This window comes from Thalassophryne amazonica, chromosome 15 (genome assembly GCF_902500255.1).
Source record: "Thalassophryne amazonica chromosome 15, fThaAma1.1, whole genome shotgun sequence".
NCBI classification, from domain to species: domain Eukaryota; kingdom Metazoa; phylum Chordata; class Actinopteri; order Batrachoidiformes; family Batrachoididae; genus Thalassophryne; species Thalassophryne amazonica.
In genome coordinates this window covers 48,141,326-48,167,582 of record NC_047117.1, presented here as the reverse complement: position 1 = coordinate 48,167,582, position 26,257 = coordinate 48,141,326, and the positions used below count along the sequence as shown (strand labels likewise).

The window sequence follows — 26,257 nt, the reverse complement described above, 5'->3', positions numbered from 1 at the left end:
ACAGATCAAGTCTTACATCCAAAGATCAATTTATAGTCACAATAATAGTAGCATCTGCTGTTGACGCTACAAACTCAAAACTATTATGTTCAAACTGCTTTTTTAGCAATCTTGTGAATCACAAAACTAGTATTTAGTTGTATAACCACAGTTTTTCATGATTTCTTCATATCTGCGAGGCATTCATTTTGTTGGTTTGGAACCAAGAATCTGCTCGTTTACGAGTGTGCTTGGGGTCATTGTCCTGTTGAAACACCCATTTCAAGGGCATGTCCTCTTCAGCATAAGGCAACATGACCTCAAGTATTTCGACATATCCAAACTGATCCATGATACCTGGTACGCAATATATAGGCCCAACACCATAGTAGGAGAAACATGCCAATATCATGATGCTTGCACCACCATGCTTCACTGTCTTCACTGTGAACTGTGGCTTGAATTCAGAGTTTGGGGGTCGTCTCACAAAGTGTCTGCGGCCCTTGGACCCAAAAAGAACAATTTTACTCTCATCAGTCCACAAAATATTCCTCCATTTCTCTTTAGGCCAGTTGATGTGTTCTTTGGCAAATTGTAACCTCTTCTGCACATGTCATTTATTTAACAGAGGGACTGTGCGGGGGATTCTTGCAAATAAATTAGCTTCACACAGGCGTCCACTAACTGTCACAGCACTTACAGGTAACTCCAGATTGTCATTGATCATCCTGGAGCTGATCAATGGGTGAGCCTTTGCCATTCTGGTTATTCTTCTATCCATTTTGATGGTTGTTTTCTGTTTTCTTCCACGCGTCTGTTTTTTTTTTTTTGTCCATTTTAAAGCATTGGAGATCATTGTAGATGAACAGCCTATATTTTTTTGCACCTGCGTATAAGTTTTCCCCTCTCCAATCAACTTTTTAATCAAAATACGCTGCTCTTTTGAACAATGTGTGGAATGTCCCATTTTCCTCAGGCTTTCAAAGAGAAAAGCATGTTCAACAGGTGCTGGCTTCATCCTTAAATAGGGGACACCTGATTCACACCTGTTTGTTCCACAAAATTGATGAACTCACTGACAGAATGCCACCCTACTATTATTGTGAACACCCCCTTTTCTGCTTTTTTTTTTTTTTTTATAATGGCCCAATTTCATAGCCTTAAGAGTATGCATATCATGAATGCTTGGTCTTGTTGGATTTGTGAGAATCTACTGACTCTATTGGAACCTTGTTTCCCATGTAACAATAAGAAATATACTCAAAACCTCGATTAATCTTTGTAGTCACATAGCACTACTATTATTCTGAACACAACTGTAGACAGACAGACAGACAGACAGACAGACAGACAGACAGACAGACATACAGATAGACAGATAGATAGCGTGAGTGGTTGGCTCTCACTGCGGTATTGTATCACTTCCTGTTCTGGAGCACAGCGGCGCTTTGCTGCATCTGTTAGCTGTTTAATCTGCGTAGTTAGATTGATCTAGATAACTAGATAACGATTTGTTTCACAGTGTATCTTCACGTGCCTTAACTAAAGCACTCCCTCTGCTGAATCACCTCTAAATTATTTACACATTATTCACTGTGTGTTTTTAGGAATCCGCTAGCTTAGCGCAGCTACTAGCTCTTAGCCGATTTAGCATGGCGGATTCTCCTGTCTCTCCCGCACTTTTCTGCTCTGGGTGTGAAATGTTTAGTTATTCCTCGGCCTCCTTTAGCAGTAATGGTACTTGTAATAAGTGTAGCTTATTCGTAGCTTTGGAGGCCAGGCTGGGCGAATTGGCGATTCGCCTCCACACCTTGGAAAATCCTACAGCTAGCCAGGCCCCTGTAGTTGGTGAAGACCAAGCTAGCTTAGCTGCCGTTAGCTGTCCCCCAGCAGATCCTGAGCAGCCCCCTGTACACCACCAACCCGTTCACATCTCTAACCGTCTTTCCACACTCGGCGACACACCGGCCGAGGAACAAACTGGTTATTAGCGACTCTGTTTTGAGAAATGTGAAGTTAGCGACACCAGCAACCATAGTCAATTGTCTTCCGGGGGCCAGAGCAGGCGACATTGAAGGAAATTTGAAACTGCTGGCTAAGGCTAAGCGTAAATTTGGTAAGACTATAATTCACGTCGGCAGTAATGACACCCGGTTACGCCAATTGGAGGTCACTAAAATTAACATTGAATCGGTGTGTAACTTTGCAAAAACAATGTTGGACTCGGTAGTTTTCTCTGGGCCCCTCCCCAATCGGACCGGGAGTGACATGTTTAGCCGCATGTTCTCCTTGAATTGCTGGCTGCCTAAGTGGTGTCCAAAAAATGAGGTGGGCTTCATAGATAATTGGCAAAGCTTCTGGGGAAAACCTGGTCTTGTTAGGAGAGATGGCATCCATCCCACTTTGAATGGAGCAGCTCTCATTTGTAGAAATCTGGCCACTTTTATTAAAGCCTCCAAACCATGACTATCCAGGGTTGGGACCAGGAAGCAGAGTTGTAGTCTTACACACCTCTCTGCAGCTTCTCTCCCCCTGCCATGCCCCCAAAACCCCATCCCTGTAGAGACGGTGCCTGCTCCCAGACCACCAACAACCAGCAAAAATCTATTTAAGCATATAAATTCAAAAAGAAAAAATAATATAGCACCTTCAACTGCACCACAGACTAAAACAGTTAAATGTGGTTTATTAAACATTAGCTCTCTCTCTTCTAAGTCCCTGTTAGTAAATGATATAATAATTGATCAACATACTGATTTATTCTGCCTTACAGAAACCTGGTTACAGCAGGATGAATATGTTAGTTTAAATGAGTCAACACCCCCGAGTCACACTAACTGGCAGAATGCTCGTAGCACAGGCCGAGGCGAAGGATTAGCAGCAATCTTCCACTCCAGCTTATTAATTAATCAAAAACCCAAACAGAGCTTTAATTCATTTGAAAGCTTGACTCTCAGTCTTGTCCATCTAAACTGGAAGTCCCAAAAACCAGTTTTATTTGTTATCTATCGTCGACCTGGTCGTTACTGTGAGTTTCTCTGTGAATTTTCAGACCTTTTGTCTGACTTAGTGCTTAGCTCAGATAAGATAATTATAGTGGGAGACTTTAACATCCACACAGATGCTGAGAATGACAGCCTCAACACTGCATTTAATCTATTATTAGACTCAACTGGCTTCGCTCAAAATGTAAATGAGTCCACCCACCACTTTAACCATACTTTAGATCTTGTTCTGACTTATGGTATGGAAATTGAAGACTTAACAATATTCCCTGAAAACCCCCTTCTGTCTGATCATTTCTTAATAACATTTACATTTACTTTAATGGACTACCCAGCAGTGGGGAATAAGTTTCATTACAGTAGAAGTCTTTCGGAAAGCGCTGTAACTAGGTTTAAGGATATGATTCCTTCTTTGTTATCTTCTCCAATGCCATATACCAACACAGTGCAGAGTAGCTACCTAAACTCTGAGTGGGATAGATTATCTCGTCAATAGTTTTACATCCTCATTGAGCACAACTTTGGATGCTGTAACTCCTCTGAAAAAGAGAGCCTTAAATCAGAAGTGCCTGACTCCGTGGTATAACTCACAAACTCGCAGCTTAAAGCAGATAACCCATAAGTTGGAGAGGAAATGGCGTCTCAATAATTTAGAAGATCTTCACTTAGCCTGGAAAAAGAGTCTGTTGCCCTATAAAAAACCCCTCCGCAAAGCTAGGACATCTTACTACTCATCACTAATTGAAGAAAATAAGAACAACCCCAGGTTTCTTTTCAGCACTGTAGCCAGGCTGACAAAGAGTCAGAGCTCCATTGAGCCGAGTATTCCTTTAACTTTAACTAGTAATGACTTCATGACTTTCTTTGCTAATAAAATTTTAACTATTAGAGAAAAAATTACTCATAACCATCCCAAAGACATATCGTTAGCTTTGGCTGCTTTCAGTAATGCTGGTATTTGGTTAGACTCTTTCTCTCCGATTGTTCTGAGTTATTTTCATTAGTTACTTCCTCCAAACCATCAACATGTCTATCAGACCCCATTCCTACCAGGCTGCTCAAGGAAGCCCTATCATTAATTAATGCTTCGATCTTAAATATGATCAATCTATCTTTAATAGTTGGCTATGTACCACAGGCTTTTAAGGTGGTAGTAATTAAACCATTACTTAAAAAGACATCACTTGACCCAGCTATCTTAGCTAATTATAGGACAATTTCCAACCTTCCTTTTCTCTCAAAAATTCTTGAAAGGGTAGTTGTAAAACAGCTAACTGATCATCTGCAGAGGAATGGTCTATTTGAAGAGTTTCAGTCAAGTTTTAGAATTCATCATAGTACAGAAACAGTGGACTCATCTCTGTGCTCGTCCTGTTAGCCCTCAGTGCTGCTTTTGATACTGTTGACCATAAAATTTTATTACAGAGATTAGAGCATGCCATAGGTATTAAAGGCACTGCGCTGCGGTGGTTTGAATCATATTTGTCTAATAGATTACAACTTGTTCATGTAAATGGGGAGTCTTTATCTATCCATGAAGCCAGAGGACACACACCAATTAGTTAAACTGCAGGAATGTCTTACAGACATAAAGACATGGATGACCTCTAGTTTCTGGCTTTTAAATTCACTTGGCCCCACAAATCTTAGAAACATGGTGTCTAACCAGATCCTTACTCTGGATGGCATTACCCTGACCTCTAGTAATACTGTGAGAAATCTTGGAGTCATTTTTGATCAGGATATGTCCTTCAATGCGCATATTAAGCAAATATGTAGGACTGCTTTTTTGCATTTGCACAATATCTCTAAAATTAGAAAGGTCTTGTCTCAGAGTGATGCTGAAAAACTAATTCATGCATTTATTTCCTCTAGGCTGGACTACTGTAATTCATTATTATCAGGTTTTCCTAAAAGTTCCCTGAAAAGCCTTCAGTTAATTCAAAATGCTGCAGCTAGAGTACTGACGGGGACTAGAAGGAGAGAGCATATTTCACCCATATTGGCCTCTCTTCATTGGCTTCCTGTTAATTCTAGAATAGAATTTAAAATTCTTCTTCTTACTTATAAGGTTTTGAATAATCAGGTCCCATCTTATCTTAGGAACCTCATAGTACCATATCACCCCAATAGAGCGCTTCGCTCTCAGACTGCAGGCTTACTTGTAGTTCCTAGGGTTTGTAAGAGTAGAATGGGAGGCAGAGCCTTCAGCTTTCAGGCTCCTCTCCTGTGGAACCAGCTCCCAATTCGGATCAGGGAGACAGACACCCTCTCTACTTTTAAGATAAGGCTTAAAACTTTCCTTTTTGCTAAAGCTTATAGTTAGGGCTGGATCAGGTGACCCTGAACCATCCCTTAGTTATGCTGCTATAGACTTAGACTGCTGGGGGGTTCCCATGATGCACTGAGTGTTTCTTTCTCTTTTTGCTCTGTAAGCACCACTCTGCATTTAATCATTAGTGATTGATCTCTGCTCTCTTCCACAGCATGTCTTTTTCCTGGTTCTCTCCCCTCAGCCCCAACCAGTCCCAGCAGAAGACTGCCCCTCCCTGAGCCTGGTTCTGCTGGAGGTTTCTTCCTGTTAAAAGGGAGTTTTTCCTTCCCACTGTCGCCAAGTGCTTGCTCACAGGGGGTCGTTTTGACCGTTGGGGTTTTTCTGTAATTATTGTATGGCTTTTGCCTTACAATATAAAGCGCCTTGGGGCAACTGTTTGTTGTGATTTGGCGCTATATAAATAAAATTGATTTGATATATATATATATATATATATATATATATATACTCGTATATATATACAGTGAGGAAAATAAGTATTTGAACACTCTGCGATTTTGCAAGTTCTCCCACTTGGAAATCATGGAGGGGTCTGAAATTTTCATCTTAGGTGCATGTCCACTATGAGAGACATAATCTTAAAAGAAAAAAAAAAAAATTCCGCAAATCACAATGTATGACTGTTTAATAATTTATTTGTATGTTACTGCTGCAAATTAGTATTCGAACACCTGGGAAAATCAGTGTTAATATTTGGTACAGTAGCCTTTGCTTGCAATTACAGAGGTCAAACATTTCCTGTAGTTCTTGACCAAGTTTACACACACTGCAGCACGGATTTTGGTCTTTGGTCAGATCTTCTCCAAATCTTTCAGGTTTGGAGTTTCAGCTCCTGCCAAAGATTTTCTATTGAGTTCAGGTCTGGAGACTGGCCAGGCCACTCCAGGACCTTGAAATGCTTCTTATGGAGCCCCTCCTTAGTTGCCCTGGCTATGTGTTTGGGGTCATTGTCATGCTGGAAGACCCAACCATGACCCAACTTCAATGCTCTTACTGAGGGAAGGAGGTTGTTTGCCAAAATCTTGCAATACATGACCCCATCCATCCTCCCTTCAATACGGTGCAGTCGTCCTGTCCCTTTGCAGAAGAGTACCCCCAGAGTATGATGTTTCCGTCCCCATGCTTCACGGTTGGCATGGTTTTCTTGGGGTTGTTCTCATCCTCTAAACAAAGCTCTATTTTGGTCTCATCTGACCACATGACCTTCTACCATGCCTCCTCTGGATCATCACTGGTGAACTTCAAACGGGTATGGACATGTGTTGGCTTGAGCAGGGGGACCTTGCTGCCCTGCAGGATTTTAAACCATGACAGCATCATGTGTTACTAATGTAATCTTTGTGACTGTGGTCCCAGCTCTCTTCAGGTCATTGACCAGGTCCTCCTGTGTAGTTATGAGCTTTCTCAGAATCATCCTTACCCCACAAAGTGAGATCTTGCATGGAATACCAGACCAAGGGAGATTGACAGTCATCTTGTGTTTCTTCCACTTTCTAATAAATAATAACAGTTGTTGTCTTCTACCAAGCTGCTTGCCTGTTGTCCTGTAGTCCATCCCAGCCTTGTGCAGGTCTACAGTTTTGTCCCTGGTGTCCTTAGACAGCTCTTTGGTTTGGCTATGGTGGACAGGTTGGAGTGTGATAGATTGAGTGTGTGAACAGGTGTCTTTTATACAGGTAACAAGTTCAACCAGGTGCAATTAATACAGGTAAAGAGTGCAGAATAAGAGGGCTTCTTAAAGAAAAATTAACAGGTCTGTGTGAGCCAGAATTCTTGCTGGTTGGTAGGTGTTCAAATACTTATTTGCAGCAGTAACATACAAATAAATTATTAAAAAAAAAAAAAAAAAAATCATACATTGTGATTTCCGGATTTTTTATTTTTTTTAGATTATGTCTCTCAAAGACCACTCCATGATTTCTAAGAGGGAGAACTTGGAAAGCCGCAGGGTGTTCAAATACTTATTTTCCTCACTGTATGTATATATATATATATATATATATATATATATATATATATATATATATATATATATGCACGCACTTCTCGCTAGCATTGTAACAGTGTACTTGAAAAAAACTTATGCTGGGCCGTTACATTGTTTCTGCGAATATGCACCAAATGAGGCACGCAGTTCTCCTGCCTCATGGTAGGGGGCACTAGTGATCCCAGGAATTCTTCTTGCAGCAACTCCTCAGCTGCAGAATAACTGACAGCAAGCTACAACAGCAGCCGTTCATTTATTTTTTCCTCTCGCCTGGACTTTAGTTTCAGATTGGAGGATTACATATCCAAACTGAAACAATTTTCTAAACTGGACTTTCGATCGAAGCAGGAGGTAGTAATTAAAGGAAGACCAACACCGGAGCGAGAAGGTTTGCTTCAGACTGTGGTACACAAGATCCACTCTCTTTTCAAATGGAACGGGACACACGAAAATTCTAGCTGCGTAGATGTCCAGCAAGAAACCCCCTTTTTCTGCCTCCTTTTATGAATGAATGAATGAATGAATGAATGAATGAAAACTGTTTATTTCGAACATTTGATACAACAACAATTACAAGATAGATCAGTAAAGACAACAACAAAAAAGTTCCTACTGTGTACCCAACATGTCCGAAAAGGGGTAGGGTGAAGCATCAGCTTATTTATCCCTACCCCTTCTTCCCCACAACCAGTAATACCCTTTGCCACATATACACATAGATTCCTACACACCTAAACCGATATCAATATATATATATATATATATATATATATATATATATATATATATATATATATATATATATATATATATATATATATATATATATATATATACACACACACATATATATATACACACATATATATATATATATACATACACACATCAACATACATACACATATACACACATATACATATATACACATATATATATACACAAACATAAATATACACCTACACATACCTACTTACATACAAAATACTATATATTTACAAGCCGAAGCAAAAAACAAAAACACCCTAACCCTCATTACCCTTCCTCCTCCCTATACCCAGAAAAAAACATATTTTTGTACCGCTGTTTGAACTGGTTCATGCTTGGACATTGCTTGAGCCCCACTCCCAATCTGTTCCACATCCTCACCCCACAGACAGAAATACAGAAACCTTTTAATGTTGTTCGTGCCCACTGATGCTTTAAATTAAATTTCCCCCTCAGACTGTAATCCCCTGATCTGTTAAAAAACATATTTTTAATATTTGCTGGAAGTAAATTGTTTATTGCTTTATACACAATTTGTACTGTTTGAAAATGAACCAAGTCTGTGAATTTTAAGAATTTGGATTGTAAAAATAGTGGATTTGTATGATCTCTATAGCCAGTATTATGAATAATTCTTATAGCTCTTTTCTGCATTACTGATAGTGATTGTGTTGTACCTTTATAAGTATTACCCCATACCTCTGCACAGTACTGTAAATATGGTAAAACCAGTGAGCAGTAAAGAATGCGGAGTGAGTTGTGGTCCAGAATATGTTTCGCTTTGTTTAGAACTGAAATGCTTCTTGACAGTTTACTTTGTATATGTTTTATATGAGTCTTCCAGTTTATCTTATCATCTATTATCACCCCCAGAAACTTATTTTCATGTACCCTTTCAATATCTACCCCCTCAACTTGTAACTGAACCTGTATGTCTGTATTACAATAGCCAAATAACATGTATTTTGTTTTACTTAAGTTTAATGATAATTTGTTTCTGTCAAACCATATTTTCAATTTTCCCATTTCTATACTGATCCTCCTCAGTAACTCCTGGAAATCCCCCCCTGAACAAAAAATGCTTGTGTCATCTGCAAATAATACTAATTTTAATATTTTGGAAACATTGACAATATCATTTATATAAATTAGAAACAGTTTTGGACCCAATACTGACCCCTGTGGAACGCCACAAGCATTGTCCAAGCATGATGATGTATATTCCCCCAACTTCACAAACTGTTTTCTGTTACTTAAGTAGCTTCTCACCCAGTGCAACACCAACCCCCTAATCCCATACTGTTCAAGTTTATTGATTAATATGTCATGATTAATTGTATCAAAAGCCTTTTTAAGGTCTATAAATATTCCAACTGAATGTAATTTTTGGTCTATGGCGTTTGTAATCTCCTCAACTGATTCTATTAATGCAAGTGATGTTGAACTATGTGCTCTGAATCCATATTGACTATCAGTAAGTAATTTATGTTTATTTATGAATTTGTCTAAGCTATTATTGAATAACTTTTCTAATAATTTGGAAAATTGTGGAAGCAAAGAAACGGGTCTATAATTTGTGAAGTGGTGTCTATCCCCAGTCTTATACAGCGGCACAACCTTAGCTATTTTCATTTGATTGGGAAATTTACCGGTTTGAAATGATAAGTTACAGATGTATGTTAATGGTTCTACAATCCATTCAATGACCTGTTTTACCACCACCATATCAATTTCATTTAAATCGGTAGATGTTTTATATTTACAATTATTCACAATGTCTATAATTTCATTTCCATCCACTGCTGTGAGGAACATTGAACAGGGATTTCTTTCTATAAGATTATTATCCCAATCCTCAGATTGGGAATCGGGAATTTTTTCTGCCAAGCTTGGTCCAATATTTACAAAAAAATTATTAAAACCGTTGACTACCTCATCCTTATTTTCCTTCTTGACATTATTATCAATGAAATACTGAGGGTAACTCTGTTTTTTATTACCATTTTTGATAATGCTATTTAATATATCCCATATTCCTTTAATATTGTTTTTGTTATTATATAATATGTTACTATAATATTCCTTCCTACATACCCGTATAATATTAGTTAATCTATTTTTGTATTTCTTATATCTATTTTCTGCCTCTTTAGTCTTTAGTTTTATGAATTCTCTATACAGTGTATTTTTCTTATTACATGCATTTCGTAACCCTTTCGTCATCCATGGTCGAGCTTGGATTTTTTGTTTTCTGTAGTCTTGTTTAATTGGACAATTTTTTTCATATAATGATGTAAATATTTGTAAAAAAGTTTCATATGCACTATCAACATCACTTTCACTGTATACCTTTTCCCAGTTTTGCTCCTGTAAATCCTTCTTTAGTGTGTTCATGTTTTCCTCTGTCCGCACTCGCCTGTATTTTATTTTCTCCTGTGGCTGATTCCGCCGATGGTTTCTATTATAAACGATGAAAACTGGTAGATGATCACTAATGTCATTGATTAATAATCCACTCACAGTGTTATTCTCAATATCATTGCTGAATATATTATCAATTAAGGTAGCACTATGGGATGTAATTCTGCTTGGCCTGGTGATTTTTGGATATAAACTCATACTGTACATTATACTGATAAATTCATCTGTTATTTTATGCTTATTTGGATTGAGCAGATCAATATTTAAGTCACCACAAATGAACACAGTTTTTTGATTAGTTTTTGAGAACATTTTTCCCATACAGTCAGTGAATGTTTCAATACTAGATCCTGGTGCTCTATATATACAGCTGACTAATACATTTTTGCTTTTTTCTTCACATATTTCAATAGTTATACATTCTAATAAGTTATCAATCACAGTTGTCATATTGTCTACTATTTTATAATCCATGTTCTTATCCACATACACAGCCACTCCTCCTCCACTGTTATTTTTTCTGTTTACACAATTAAATTCATATCCATCCAGTTCAAAATCCATTCCTTTATCTTCATTGATCCATGTTTCTGATATAGCAATTATGTTAAATATTTTTTTAAACTGACTTAAATATTCTTTAATGTTGTTAAAGTTTGCATATAGACTTCTGCTGTTGAAATGGATTATTGCTAATTTGTTATCCGTTCTAATGATCCGATTAAACTGTTCATCTGTATAATAGCAACAACTGTCATTGATATTTGAGAAGAAATTATTGTCCGGGTCTATATCGTGCTCCAAGTCCAGTACATTGTGGTCTGTGTATTTAAATGTTCTCAGTTCTACTTTTCCATGATCAGCAATCCTTTGAGTTATATCCTTCTTGTCTCCAGATGTAGATGAATAGGTAGTAGATGAATAGGTTCCTCTGGTCTGTGTCATGGTGTTGTGATGTGTTTGTGTCCTCATACCTTATTGGTCATATTTGTCCAGATCCTCGCTTTAAGAAACACTATTGTTCATATTTGTCCAGCTCCTCGATGTTCCTTATTGCCATGACTTTTGCTTGTTCTGGTGATCCGTTCAGTTTGATGAATATTTTACAGTTTGAAGTCCATGTGTGCTGGATTTTTCCCTGTTTCTTCAAGAAGCGTGCTTTCCTGGCGATGTCGGCATTCCGTTTGGTGAGATGTTCATTGATGAATACGTTTGTCCCTTTCAGTTTTCTTCCTTGTTTTAACAGTGCTGTTTTGTGTTTTCTGTTGATGAATCTCATGATGACGGTTCGTTTATCACCGTCATTTCTCCGGGGCAGAGGGTGGCACGCTTCAATGTTATTTAAATCCATTTCTATACCTTTAGATAGGAGGAAATCAGCAACCTGTTTTTCCACAGAGCTGACCTCCTGTTCACTGGGCTCCCCTCCGCTCTCATCTGTTACCGCCCGTGCGTAGGACCGTGGTTTGATGTGAAGGCCTGTGATGATGACGTCGTTAATTCTGGTGTACTGCTCCAATTCAGCCACTCTATTTTCCAGCTGCACCAGATGCCGGTCTTTCTCAGCATTCTGGAGCCGTAATGCCTTCACCTCCTCCACCAGATCCATGATTGATTTCTGTTGCTGCTTCACAACAGAAATCTCCTCTGATAGAAAGTCCAGAGATTTTTTAATATCGTCACCTTCCTCCGCTGTCAGAACCTTCTTAGGCCCCATGGTCGGCTTATGAGCAGCTTGCCGATCGCCGATGTTAACAGCCTGCGTTGTTTGTCACCGGGATGGATCTGCACTGCGCTGATGCCGCGCGGCCTCGGTGTTTCCGCACTGATGTATCCGCGGTGGCTGCACGAGGCCTCGGGGAAGCGGCACTCGTGACGCGCGGCTCTAATGACGCAGCGCGCGGCCTCAGTGAATTCACCACGTTGGGCGGGCCTCGGACGTTGTTGCTGTCCAGTCACGGGGCTAAGTTGCCGGTTGAGGTGGTATTCCCACTGTCCGGGTTGGCAAACACCGGCGTGGCAGATGGCAACCACAAACACCACCTCTGAAAACTCAGGTACAAACTTTTTGCAGCTCGCTCTGACGACACGCAGCTCTGACTGACTCTCTCACACACACACACACACACACACACACACACACATGAAAAATTCTTGAAAGGGTAGTTGTAAAACAGCTAACTTATCAACTTGTGACAATGTCTGGACTCAGATGGGATATTGTGACCTGAAGAATTTTCTCAAACACAAGCGGTCGACCACTCACATTTAAAGCCAGAAAAAGTTCAAAACATACAGTTGGGACAGGACTGATTAAGGACAACTTTCTTTCAGTTATCTCCACTGAGACAGAAAAACTTTTAAAACTTAAGGAAGATAAGAAAGATTTCTACAAGCAAGTCATCAATGCTTTTGCCCAAAAGGAACAGCACATGGACTTCATTTATAAGTAAAGGTAAGTCCATAATAACGTTTTTTTTAAATTAAATGTTCTTTTTTGTGTGCTACAGTTTGTATGTGTAAAGAATGCTGATATGAGATTTTAAATATAACCCATTAACTGCTGCCAATAAAACAATGAATAAGCTACTCTGTGGGGTTCATATGTTTGTAAATCTGACTTTGATGAAATCAGTGCCTCACCAGCCATTAACCTCACCATGTCACTGCACTAACTTCTACAAAACTATTTGTCCCATCAACTTTCCATTTTCGCAGCCTTCATCCTTGACTCAAAATCCATAAGCATACCAAACAGCAAATGTCAGTTCTCCCAGATTTCTGCGTGATTGAAGCCATACACATGCACACACACAAACACAGAGGCCACTTGGCTATTATAATACAGATAGTGTCTTAAAAGTAAGTCCCTTTGGCTGCTCCCTTGTTTTCACTCGGGGTCACCACAGCAGATCACCAATCACCAAGTCACACAAGTCACCAATATCACTTTTAGTTCTCAGGAACAATGATTTGGGCTTAAGTGTATCACTGTCATTGTCTACTGACATAGAAAAAAAAAAAATCTGGGCATAAACAGGTTAACCACTTATATAAATGGGAAACACAATAATACAGAGTTTTACATCCAGTGCTGACGTCAGCATTTCTAGGATACTAACAATTTGTGTTTGTCGCACAAAACGATGCACAAACATTTTTCACGTCAACTTTTGGCTTCTACGAGCGTGTTCAATGTTCATCATATTTGCCTCCACATGAATATTTAACGCCCATGTAACAGAAGAAACCTTAAACATAAACATTCACTGATGAGAGTTTTCCAAACTTCTGGAAAACTCCCATCACTGCTCCCAAAGTAGCTGCACACTCACGCAGCCTGTTAGAGCCTCATACTCCACTAGACAATGGGCTCAGTTCACTTCTGGATCCAATCACACAAAGAATTTCTCAAACATGAAAGGAGTTGGGGACAAAATAGCCATAGTGTCTTCCATTTGCAGCCATCAGCCCACTGAACAGGGCATTGCACTTGCAATGTGGCTACAAGTCCAAAGCACCACAGAATAATTCAGTATTCAGAATCAGAGTATTCAAGACTTTTTCGAAGAGACTGTTGACCACTAATCTAAATAAATTCAGATCAGTGATAGGATTAATGTATTTATCCTGAAAGGGTTACAAATAATAATTATCTTTTCACCAGAAATCACAGACATCCTCGTCTCTTAATGGGGGAATCTGAAGTTATCACTTCAGCTCACTTTGTGGCAAAGGCTATTTAATTCACTGATCTTGTTCATAATGCAATTTAACATAAACATTATTTTATTTCCAAATATTATGTAAAGCACTGGGCACACTGTTTTCATTTAGGACCACAGGCAAAAGTTCCTTGTTTCACTGCATTTTTAAAATGCCAATAGTAGTATCTCTTTTTTCCTGATCCAAAATAAATTTATCCCATCTGTGGCTTAAAAACTATCTGAACAAAACTGTGGCTCGTGTGATCTGTGACACCCCTATTTATGATTGTTGTTATTTATAATGAAGTAATTTACACAGATGGCATCATGTCGTTTTACACCTGGAAAAGCTGAAAAGAAGCGGTCCATCAGTTTCTGTTAATACCACAACATTTGGTGTCACATAGGAAGAGGAAAAAAGGGAAAAAAAAAATGCATTCTCTGTAATAATTTACATAGTCCATTGCACTTAGGTGCTCTGCAAATAACCATTTGGCCCCAGAGACAGCCAACGTTTTCCATTCAACTATTAATGATATACAAATAATGAATGTAATGGGTAAGAATATTCTCAGTCGTCGAAAATATTCTTTCCATTGCATGTATGGAAAGCAATTATTTTTTTGTTTGATATGGCATCTAAAAAGATGTATCATTTATTGATATTTTACTTGAAACTGGTGAAGCATTTTGTCTCTGAGGAGGAATTGGAGGGCAGCAAAATGTTGAAAGTCAGAGGTCAAAGATGTCATCCCATCCCGAACAGAAGTATATCTCAGTGTAATGTGACATTCACAGGGGACAATGCAAGCACACATCTAAAGGTTGCCAGGTGGAAACGGCACATTAGGTTTAAGAAAGGAACAATTCAACCATTCAGCTTAATGTAGTAAGCAGGTATGACTCATCTGAAGTTACTGATGCTGTATGCAGTCAGAGACAGTAAAATAAAATAAATACCACAAAGCACAGCTGAACTTGAAACTGCCTTTCGGCAAAGATTTGCATTCAAAATGAAACTACAAATTAAGCCAAGTCTCTTACTTTCTTTCACTCTGGAGTTCATCTTTTCTGTTCTTCACTTCATAGTACTTCTTATCCAACTCTTCAACACGAGTCTTGACCTCATTTAGATCTTGATCAAGTTTCTGAAGAAATAAGGTTGGAAATAAACCACAAGAACATAATAGTTTTGTAACCAATACAAAGCAGGACTAAACTGTAGATAAAACATGCAGCCATGAATCACCTTCTCAGCTCTATGTAAAAAATCTGCAATGAATGACCTTACAAACTGAACAGTGAGGTTATCCCATGCTGTGCAGGTATTTTGGAGTCTGTTGCAAATTGTGTGCCTAGCTCATGTAATCTCATCTGTTAAATATAAATCACAATAATCTCTATCAGCCAAAATATGACTGTGCCCTTGTGTACACTGTGACCTAATTAATAAGCAAGTCAAGTTAATGTTGCTATGACTCTCCCTACCCATCCTCCTAAGAATACCCATGTGCCATATTTGGTTAGTTTGGACCTAACCGTGTTGGCGATAGAACAGCATATATCTGGACAGACTGTGCTCTATATTATGTCCCCTGCTAAAATTTTGCTTGGGTAAGCATGAGATCATAAAGCAATATTAATAATAATTTGTGCAACATAAAATTATATTCACATATACTGAGACCATTTCCTGCTTTTGGCTGCCGCCGATTGCTTGGGATCGCCACAGTGGATGCAGTACAGATCCATACTTGGACGTTTTATGCCGGACATCCATCCTAAAGCCATCTTGATGCTTGCACAAATTTGATCTCCACACTAGCACGCAATCTTGCATGTCAATGATTTAACTCATCGTAAACTGTGCAAGGCTGTGTGCCAGTGCGCAAAGAAAATTTTTAAATGTTCAAAAATTCTGGCACACACAAACTTTGTGCCACTTGCATGAACCAGTTGTGAATATGCAAACTATTCGCAAACACTGCGTGTCATTACACGCACAGACACTGGACTCATCAAGAGGATTTAGTACTGCTATAACGGACTAATGCAGAAGGTGACAGCAATGCAACAATAAGTTGCTGTTAAACACCACAGAAGAAGAGAGGGGTGCACTTGATTTACTCCACAGGGTCACGTTTTGAGAGGGGCACATTTCATGTCAAAATAAGGCCATATTGTTTTATATATATATATATATATATATATATATATATATATATATATATATATATATATATATATATATATATATATATATATATATATATATATATATATATATATATATATATATATATATATATAGTGGTTTTATATGATGAAATAAATGGAACATGGAAACAAATTTTGATGGAAATCCGGATACAAACAGAGATTTTGCAGCCCTGTCTACATGGAGAAGCATGCTCACGGCTCTTGGTGTTCCCAAACTGTCTCACAACCAAGTACTAAACAGGACCTACACTGTGCTTCACTTCTGAGCTCTGATGAGATCAGGTGTGTACAGAGCAGCATGGTTGTGGATAATTTGATGATTGAGATTAAAAGTGACAAAAATGTGTCAAGTCTTAGAAAAAACATACAAGATTAACACTTTGAACTTACATTGTACTGTTCCAAGTTCTTCTCCTTGTTGGTCTCTGTGTCTTCCAGGTCTTTGTGGATGGCAGAAATCTGTCTCTTTTTATCATTGATAGCCTGGTCCAGGGACTTCAGCTCTTTCTTAATCCACTTATCCCGTTCCTCCTTAGAGGTAAACTGACTGCCACGGCCCTGCTTGGCATACAGGTCTGTCCTCTCCTGGGTAGCCTGGGCCAGTCTGGACAGAAGTGTAACCACAGAGAAACATTCCTGCAGTCAGAGTTAATGTAGATTACTGCACTGTCTGTACTTAACGTTTGGTGTAAATTATTTCCGAGACATAATCAGTGATATGGAAATGTCAAATGTGACTTCTGTCAAGAAAGTCAGCTGTAAAAATGATTTTTACTAAAAATAATCTTCATATTTACTTTGTCCAATTACTAATGGGCCCTGAAAATGGAGGCACTATGTATACAAATGACCATAATTCCTTAATGGTGAATGCAATTTTTTTAAACAGTCGACATTTCAAGCACATCATCCACCCCCCATGTCAACTCCAGTATGGTATGGTACAGGTCCAAACGGTTAAGTCTGGCGTGGCTTGCATTTTCACCACCAACAGTACCCTTTTGTTTGGTAGACGGAGCATGTAGATGTTAATATGCACGTCATCGAGCGCGCATACGCTGTTGCGCAGCCTCACTCCCTCCACACGAAGTCCACACATTGTAATTTAACTTTTTTTTTTGTCTTGGTAGATCATGGGATTTATTTTCATCGCGTAAAGAATGCTGAAGAGTCGACAGATGCTTGTTGTAAACGCTTGCGTGAAAGAATGAGGCACTGTGAGTCTTTCAACTTTTAAAATAAGTTAATTTTCTTGTTGTGGGACAAAGCGCCAGTGTCCTCTGGATCAGGTTATGAAACGCACCTGGAGCAGACAAACAGAGGGACGTCTTTAAAACGCAGCATTTCTTCAGCCATGATGAGGAATTAATGTATTTGCAGACGTTTTCCAAAATAATGACGCTTTAGTGGATACGTTTTTGTCAGACTGAGATGATGAATCCGACTCAAAGAACGTAACAGGTAAAATTAAAGACTTTATATTTCCTTAGTTTGTGAATGGTTTTAATATTTGAAACGGTGTGTTTACATGAGTACTGCAGCTTTTGCTTTAGCTGTTGAGCCAAACACAGCAGTGGGTTAGCACCTCCCTTTTATAACTGGTCCATAATTTTGGGACCCCAGCCGAAGGGGCCGAAAAAGTGGTATGGTACAGGTCGGTTATTTTGGTACCTGTTCCTAAATCTGGATGTGGAAATACACAAAATAGCATGCTGTGCAAAATCGGAGCGCTCGGTGGAAACAAGTTCTAAAAGTAACCTTACAAAAATGTGTCCAAATACTTAGATTAAACTCGATGAATTTTCTTGCATATGTTAAAACTCACTGTTTTAATTATATCTTTTTTTTTATATAAAAATAAATAAATAAATCAGGTTGTATTCAACAGATCTCTGCATCAAAGGCCTACAGAGTCAGAAATATTTGAAACAGAAAATAAAAATTCAATAAAACCGGCACCACTTTTATTTATTTATTTAATTTTATTTTTCATGAGCTCTCCAGTGAATACAGCTGAATGACATATGCCTACCTGGAAATACCCCGCTCCTCTTTTTCTTTCACCATGTTGAATTTTGGCTCAGTCTCTTGCAGCTCTTTTTGCTTCTCCTCAATTTTCTCCAGCAGCTTCTGGCGCTCCTTCAGCAGACGTTTCTGGAAGATCAAGAACAAGCAATTTTAAAATAAATAATTCAAAATATAGAGCCAGAAATGTTAGAAGAAAAAATTAATTGAAGAACAAGAAATATGTAAAAGTCATACTGTTAATTAAAATAAAAGAATTTCAGATGCAAAGGCAGGTGCTCAGCAATATTAAAATTGCTGATTACATCCAGCAACTAACAGAAGACGATGAGAATCATGTCATCTCAGATGGCACAATTCAAAAATAGTGGACAAATTACAATTTATCAGTCACAGAAGGGGTGAACAAATGTGGTACTGATCTGAATCTGCTTCAAAATATTTGATCTCGTTGCAATTTCTTTCACTTGAAATTGGTTTCAGGAGGAAACATTCCATCCACAGCCATCCCTCATCAGATGATCTGATAAGTGATGGATTGTGGTACGCCTGACTGCAGACTTAATTTTTTTTTTTTTTATTGTTGGCATAAAATACCAAATAGTAGTGCTCCATTTAATCTCACAGAACATCTAAAACATTGTACACCTTCCCATGCACTGCACCCTCAGGCTGCAGCCTAACTTTGTGTCCAAAAGGTGAGGAAAAACTGGCAGTTTCTCCAATCACAGCCACAGAAGCATCTTGCATAATTACTCAGTTACTGATAACTATCCACTAAACGCAGATGTACAATTAACTGTTAATCTTCTTTCAGCTCCTCTCATTAGGAGTTGACTCAGCAGATTTTGCATCTCCACCTTACCCTGTCCTTCGTATCTTCATCTGTGACACCAACATGTCCTCCCTCACCACATCCATAAATCTCCTCTTTGGCCTCACTCTTTTCCTTTTCCCTGTATTGTATACCCTCTGGCCCTCCTCTGTACATGTCCAAACCATCTCAATCTCACCTCTGTCAATTTGACTCCAAACCATCCGACTTGTGAGAGATAACCAATCATCAAGACGTGTGCTTTCCCATACATCCTCAAAAAATTCCCAAGGAAAATCACATCTATTTCATTCCAGCGAGGGCCACCACCTCCAAGTCATACATCATAGCTGGTCTCACTAGTGTTGTAAATTCTCCTTGTCACTTTTGCAGATACCCTTCTATCACAAATCGCTCCTGCCACTTTTCTCCATCCACTGCTCCCTGCCTGCACTCTCTTCTTCACTCACTTCTCTTGGCATCCAGTCTAAATTCTCTAAATCCATAAACACACAATGCAACTCCTTCCAGCCTTCTCTGTACTTCTCCAGCAGCACTGAGAACAAACACCACATCTGTAGTACTCTCTCAGCATGAACCCATATCTACTACACAAGCACAATTCTTCTTGGTATCCATCATAGTCGAATAAGATTGTCCAAAGAATTATTGCTTGTGCACCCTTTGATAGCTAACAAGCCTGATTTTGGAAGGTGCAGATTTGACATTTCCATCGGGGGAGCACAACTGTGCTCCTTGTGTCGCTGGCGTTTTTTCTGTCTTGTGATTTAACGTTATAAACATAAAATCACATTTATACTATCATGTTGGGCAATTACAGCAGACAGACTATTTATTAAAACCATAAGTAGTTTATATGATGATCAATTAAAACAACCATTGCTTTACACCCATTTCTTTTTCCTATAGAGGTCATTTTCATCATCATATCTAAGTTATGACCATCAGCAACAGAAATCTAGATTGCTGTTCTGCTTTCCTGGCTTTTAATGTTGGTTTAGTGAAACTTGTTTGATGCTGCGCCAGCTTTAGCCAGGTGGGCTAATCCAACTGCCAGCCAGCAGGACTTCCTGGAATCCATCGTGGCTCACACACAGAACTGAGCCAGTAAATCTGACATGCATGATTATCATCTTCACTGCAATCTGTCAAGCACAGAAGCATGCACACAGAAAACACACTGCACATGAGGCCATACGGAGAGCGAACCATGCCAGCTCCACAGTCACAAACACATGCCAGGAATGATCTATAGCGGGTCTGAAGGATATACTCTGATGCAGGCCGGTTCTTCTGTAAAGCTTTCTGGATGTGCTAGTTTTGATTTCTTTACTTGCCCGTAGCTATTGTAGAAATCATACAAACTAAAGATTTAAAATCTGTACATTAGCACACAATTCTTGTATTAAATGGAAATGGAAGCAAAAATATTTACATGCATTAGCACTTTGTGATACATCAATTACTTAATTAACAAGAATGACAACAACAGAAGCCCCGGCTGACTGAGGACCTGCGTGCTCCAACATATAAATGCGGGGAGCATAGACGTGGTTTATGTAAAAAGGCAAAATTACAAACATTATTTTATTATCCAATTAATTGCAGACCTGACTGCAGCATTAAGGCACTTTGACACTTGCACAAATTAGATCCCTGCGCTCCTGCGCAGTTCGTCATGCCAATGCATCCCATTTTGTCCCGCTTGACGCCACACTATATGTAATTTCACAACAGATGTATTTGCTCTCAGAAGTTGGCTGATGAACCAATCTCTCATTGCTCCCACAATCACAGAGAAATGATCTAAAGGTACAGGATGTCTAGTGCATGTCGCGTGGTGGAGAGCGCATTTGGAATCTTGAATCAAGCAGGGCTTAACTTGCCATTTGCCCGCTGGCCTGGCAGCAATTTGGCCCACTGTCAGGTCATAACTTAAGGGGCCAGTACAATTTAGAAAATGATGGCCCACTCGGGCCACAACAAATCTTCGCAAAATTCTATTTATTTTACTACTTTTTCCAGCAGCAAAGTTGAATTTCTTCACATCTTTGTATCATTAAACTTCAGCGAGTCCGCCATATTTGTTTTTGTCCTGCATTGCGCTCCGCTGAGGAAATGAGATTTCAGGTCAAACAAATGTATGTTGACCATGCGTAGAGCATGCAATGGACAGGGTTATTCAAGAGAATACAGTTCAGTGTAACGCATCGTGTTGGTTTGTAAACTGCCAATAAACTCGAAAGAAGAACAACAAGGGGAGTGTGCATTCAGGCACTATGTCACTTCAACAGTTGCATATATTAGTTTGTTGTGTAAAACGACTTGGTGGAGTGATTCCTCTGACTATAAACCCGAGGGGTGATATCACATATTTGACAGTGTTGATGTTACTGCTTCCTATCTATTTATAGTGTTGGGAGTTATGACAGATAACTCGGTGTGATAGATGACTCGGCTTCGCCTCAATCAGATAGTGATATCACTGTACCATTTCCAAACAATGACTATGACTATAGTTCTTTGATGTGAAATATGTGAACGACCCCTATTACGCAGTTCACAAATTAGAAAAAGTTAGACCATTTTAGAGAACCGCCTTTAAGGGACCTGTCACATGTTTAGCAACACAACATCAAAGCATTCATGATTGTAAAGCCCAGGTTACACAGACAGTTTTGTTGGCGGGTAGTACGTAGACTGAAGTTCGCGGGAGTTCCGGCTGTTTTCGCGGTGGAAAGGGGCAGAGCATTTTGCCGGTGTTTTGAGCGCCATACTAGCCGCAAATACGCAGATAAAACGCCACTAAATCCGCCGAATAAAGCGGAGGTTTGATGCCGTAGCATCCGGCACACGTCAGGCAACGGGGGTTAATACCCAGTTCTATCCTTTACAAGCGCAGGTTAAGACGCGCGTGAGAACGGCGGTGTACCGCTGGATTTATCCAGGCAAATCCTGCGTTCCTCCAGGAACTTCTGCATATAGGCACCGCCCCCAGAGTATAATAGGCTGAAGCAGCTGTCACTGCAGGGGGAGGGAGGGAGCTCATCTCTCAGCCTTTTCTTTTCTCTCCTTTTTCCCCTCTTCAACGTGTTGCTCGTTTCCACCACAGGGCTACCCTCTGCTTCTGAACCAGACCTCTTGGTAAGTCCTTGCAGCTGCCAATTTTATTTTAGGAGGTATACTGGAGCTTCTCTGCAAAAATATCTGGAGCTGGCCGCGAGTGAGAAACCTGCATGCAGCGCGCTAGTGTTTTTATACTGACCGCCGCCTATCAGACGTTTGGAATGCCGTTAACCAGGAGATGGCGTTTAGAACAGCGTACTGTCCGCTAGCACCGCCGTTTTGTCTGCCTCTGTCGCCGGTTAAAACGCCTTTGAGGATGCCAATGTGGGCTCTATCGCCGTTTTACACACCGTTGGTTAGGGATACAACGCCGGCCGCCAATTACGGCGGTGTAAACTGCGGCACGACAGGAAGGGGTGGGATGACACGCGATTAAAAAGTATCAAACGCCGTTGTTCACGCTGTCTCCGTTGTCAGGCCACTTCTCCGGGAGCACTCCCGGAATTATTCGACATGTTGAATAATTTTTTCGACGATTCCCGGTGAAGCCGGAACCAAACCACGCCCCCATGCGCCGGCGTTAACTACGGCGTTTGATCCCTAAAACAGGGGGCAAAATCTCTGCTGGGACGCTTCCGGGAGAGTTTACCGTCTATGTGTAAACGGGGCTTAAGTCTCTCCGCCCACATGTGCTCATAATTAGTGGTCATGAATATAGTTTATTGCTCTCCCTGAGTGAGTTAACAGGTGCATTTCCAGAAAACGTCACACTCTGCAATTCTCTACATTTCACGGCGTGACATACATATTAGCTAAACAGAAACATCCCGGTGGCCGACAGACAGAGCACAATGAATGCGGTTATGTCCGACAACACAGCTTCAGATGTTTTATTTGAAAGTGAAGGCTCGGATTTAGAAGGGGCCACACACTTCACCCTGAAACTCGTAACTTTTCTAAATCTGTTGGATTTTGGAACCTAAAGCACTGTGACGCTGCTGTTTGTGCCACAGGACGCTGGTTTACTGCTGCCGTGATCAGGGACGTACATTGTCTCCACCACGCTGTTTTTACAGACTGCCTGGACACGCAGATGTATGTCTCATATTGGAAAAAAGACACCATTTTCAGGAGACAATGGACTCTCTATCTAATGTGCCACAATCGTGACAGAATTTGAGTTGAAAACAAGGCTGTGATTGGACATTATGTACGCGCAATCGGAACCTGAGGGCAAGCGGACCTGGACATTATTCTCTGGCTGGCTATCCGTACCTGAGGACAAGTGGAAGATGAAAATGATCTTTGGCTGTCAATCCAAGTGAGGACTAGTGAACCTCCTTGGCTGGCATCGCGATGCGTTCGTGTGGGGGCTTCTTTGATGTTGTGGACTTTTTAAATCCTCTCCCTCCCAACTCTTCTGTACTTTGCTGCACGGTGAAAACGTCTGGTAAGACCAATGATTAAGTTGTGCACATATCATTCATCACAGAACCTACTGTGGACAGACTATCTGCATAAAATACCGACCAATTCCCATTTAAGTCACAATGGGGAGACTTGCTACTGTCAAGTTTGTAAAATATATATATAAAAAAAAAATTATAATTTTGCCTGGGCTGAAGAGGATTAATTTGGAAATCTTTACAACTGGGTGAGTGGCATGTTAATTTTTTTTGTCTTTTGCTTTGTGTTCCTTTCAAAAGAGCTTTCAATGAAAGCAAAATTTTTATTTTACTTTGAGCCTGTGAATGTGTGTGCTGTTTTATTGCCACTGTGAACATGGACGTGAAATATCACAGTTCTGATCACATCTGTCTGATCATACATATTCATAAATGCAGAGTACTGAAAATGACCCCCAATTTATATGGACTTCTGGCTGAATTTGAACAATATATAAGCAGTATTAAGCTTATACTCTCTGAGATGTCATAAAACTTTCAATATCTATAAGGCACTTTTTAAAGAGAATTAATGTTGAGGAATCCCTTTATATATACAGTGGGGAAAATAAGTATTTGACCCCCTGTCAGTTTTGCAGGTTTTCCCACCTAGAAAGAATGGAGAGGTCTGTAATTTTTATCGTAGGTACACTTCAACTGAGAGAGACAGAATCTAAAAACAAAAATCCAGAAAATCACATTGTATGATTTTTAAATAATTAATTTGCATTTTATTGGATAAAATAAGTATTTGACCCCCTACTAACCAGCAAGAATTCTGGCTCTCACAGACCTGTTAATTTTTCTTTAAGAAGTCCTCTTATTCTGCACTCTTTACCTGTATTAATTGCACCCGTTTGAACTTGTTACCTGTATAACAGACACCTGTTCACTCAATCAATCACACTCCAACCTGTCCACCATAGCCAAGACCAAAGAGCTGTCTAAGCTGACAAAACTGTAGACCTGCACAAGGCTGGGATGGACTACAGGACAACAGGCAAGCAGCTTGGTAGAAGACAACAACTGTTATGATTATTTATTAGAAAGTGGAAGAAACACAAGATGACTGTCAATCTCCCTCGATCTGGGATTCCATGCAAGATCTCACTTTGTGGGGTAAGGATGATTCTGAGAAAGCTCAGAACTACACAGGAGGACCTGGTCAATGACCTGAAGAGAGCTCGGACCACAGTCACAAAGATTACATTAGTAACACATGATGCTGTCATGGTTTAAAATCCTGCAGCAAGGTCCCCCTGCTCAAGCCAGCACATGTCCAGGCCCATTTGAAGATCACCAGTGACCATCTGGATGATCCAGAGGAGGCATGGGAGACAGTCATGTGGTCAGATGAGACCAGAATAGAGCTTTTTGGAATCAACTCCACTTACCATGTTTAGAGGATGAGAACAACCCCAAGAAAACCATCCCAACCGTGAAGCATGGGGGTGGAAACATCATACTCTGAGGGTGCGCTTCTGCAAAGGGGACAGGACGACTGCACCGTACTGAAGGGAGGATGGATGGGGTCATGTATTGCGAGATTCTGGGAAACAACCTCCTTCCCTCAGTAAGAGCACTGAAGATGGGTCATGGCTGGGTCTTCCAGCATGACAATGACCCCAAACACACAGCCAGGGCAACTAAGGAGGGGCTCCGTAAGAAGCATTTCAAGGTCCTGGAGTGGCCTGGCCAGTCTCCAGACCTGAACTCAATAGAAAATCTTTGGAGGGAGCTGAAACTCCAAACCTGAAAGATTTGGAGAAGATCTGTATGGAGGAGTGGACCAAAATCCCTGCTGCAGTGTGTGCAAACCTGGTGAAAAAACATTTGACCTCTGTAATTGCAAACAAAGGCTACTGTACCAAATATTAACATTGATTTTTCACAGGTGTTCAAATAATTATTTGCAGCAGTAACATGCAAATAATTATTTAAAAAAAATCATATATTGTGATGTCCGGATTTTTAAATAATGGGAGAACTTGCAACATCGCAGGGTGTTCAAATACTTATCTCTCTCTCTCTCTCTATGTCAGCTGTTTTATTGCCTTTGTATATGGATGCGGAATGTCGCTCACAGTCTTCACACACACACACACACACACACACACACACACACACACACACACACACACACACACACACACACACACACACACACACACACACAGGGAGAAATAAGTATTTGATCCACTGTGAATTATGCAGGTTTTTCCACCTACAAAGACTGGAGAGGTGTGTAATTTTTATCATAGGTACACTTCAACTGTGAGAGACAGAATCTAAAAAAGGGGGCTTGTATGTATGTATGTATGTATACATACACATACATACATACATCTAGCAATGTGGTTTTTAGACGGAAACAATGTCAATAGCCCATATTACACTCTTGCCAAATTAGACAAAAAGTTAGACAGTTTTTGAGATATCGCAATAAACAGACGCCGACAACTAC

General features: G+C 39.8%; 1 protein-coding gene across 1 annotated transcript in view; it reads right to left on the bottom strand.

The window, feature by feature from the left end:
- Positions 1-26,257, bottom strand: part of smc3 (structural maintenance of chromosomes 3) — a 118,006-nt gene that overhangs the window by 49,569 nt on the left and 42,180 nt on the right. The window contains exons 12-14 of the mRNA XM_034187548.1: positions 18,455-18,576; positions 16,813-17,026; positions 15,247-15,350 (exon numbers count right to left, since the gene is read on the bottom strand). Coding sequence (XP_034043439.1) covers positions 15,247-15,350; positions 16,813-17,026; positions 18,455-18,576 — 440 coding nt within the window. The remainder of the gene's footprint in view (positions 1-15,246; positions 15,351-16,812; positions 17,027-18,454; positions 18,577-26,257) is intronic.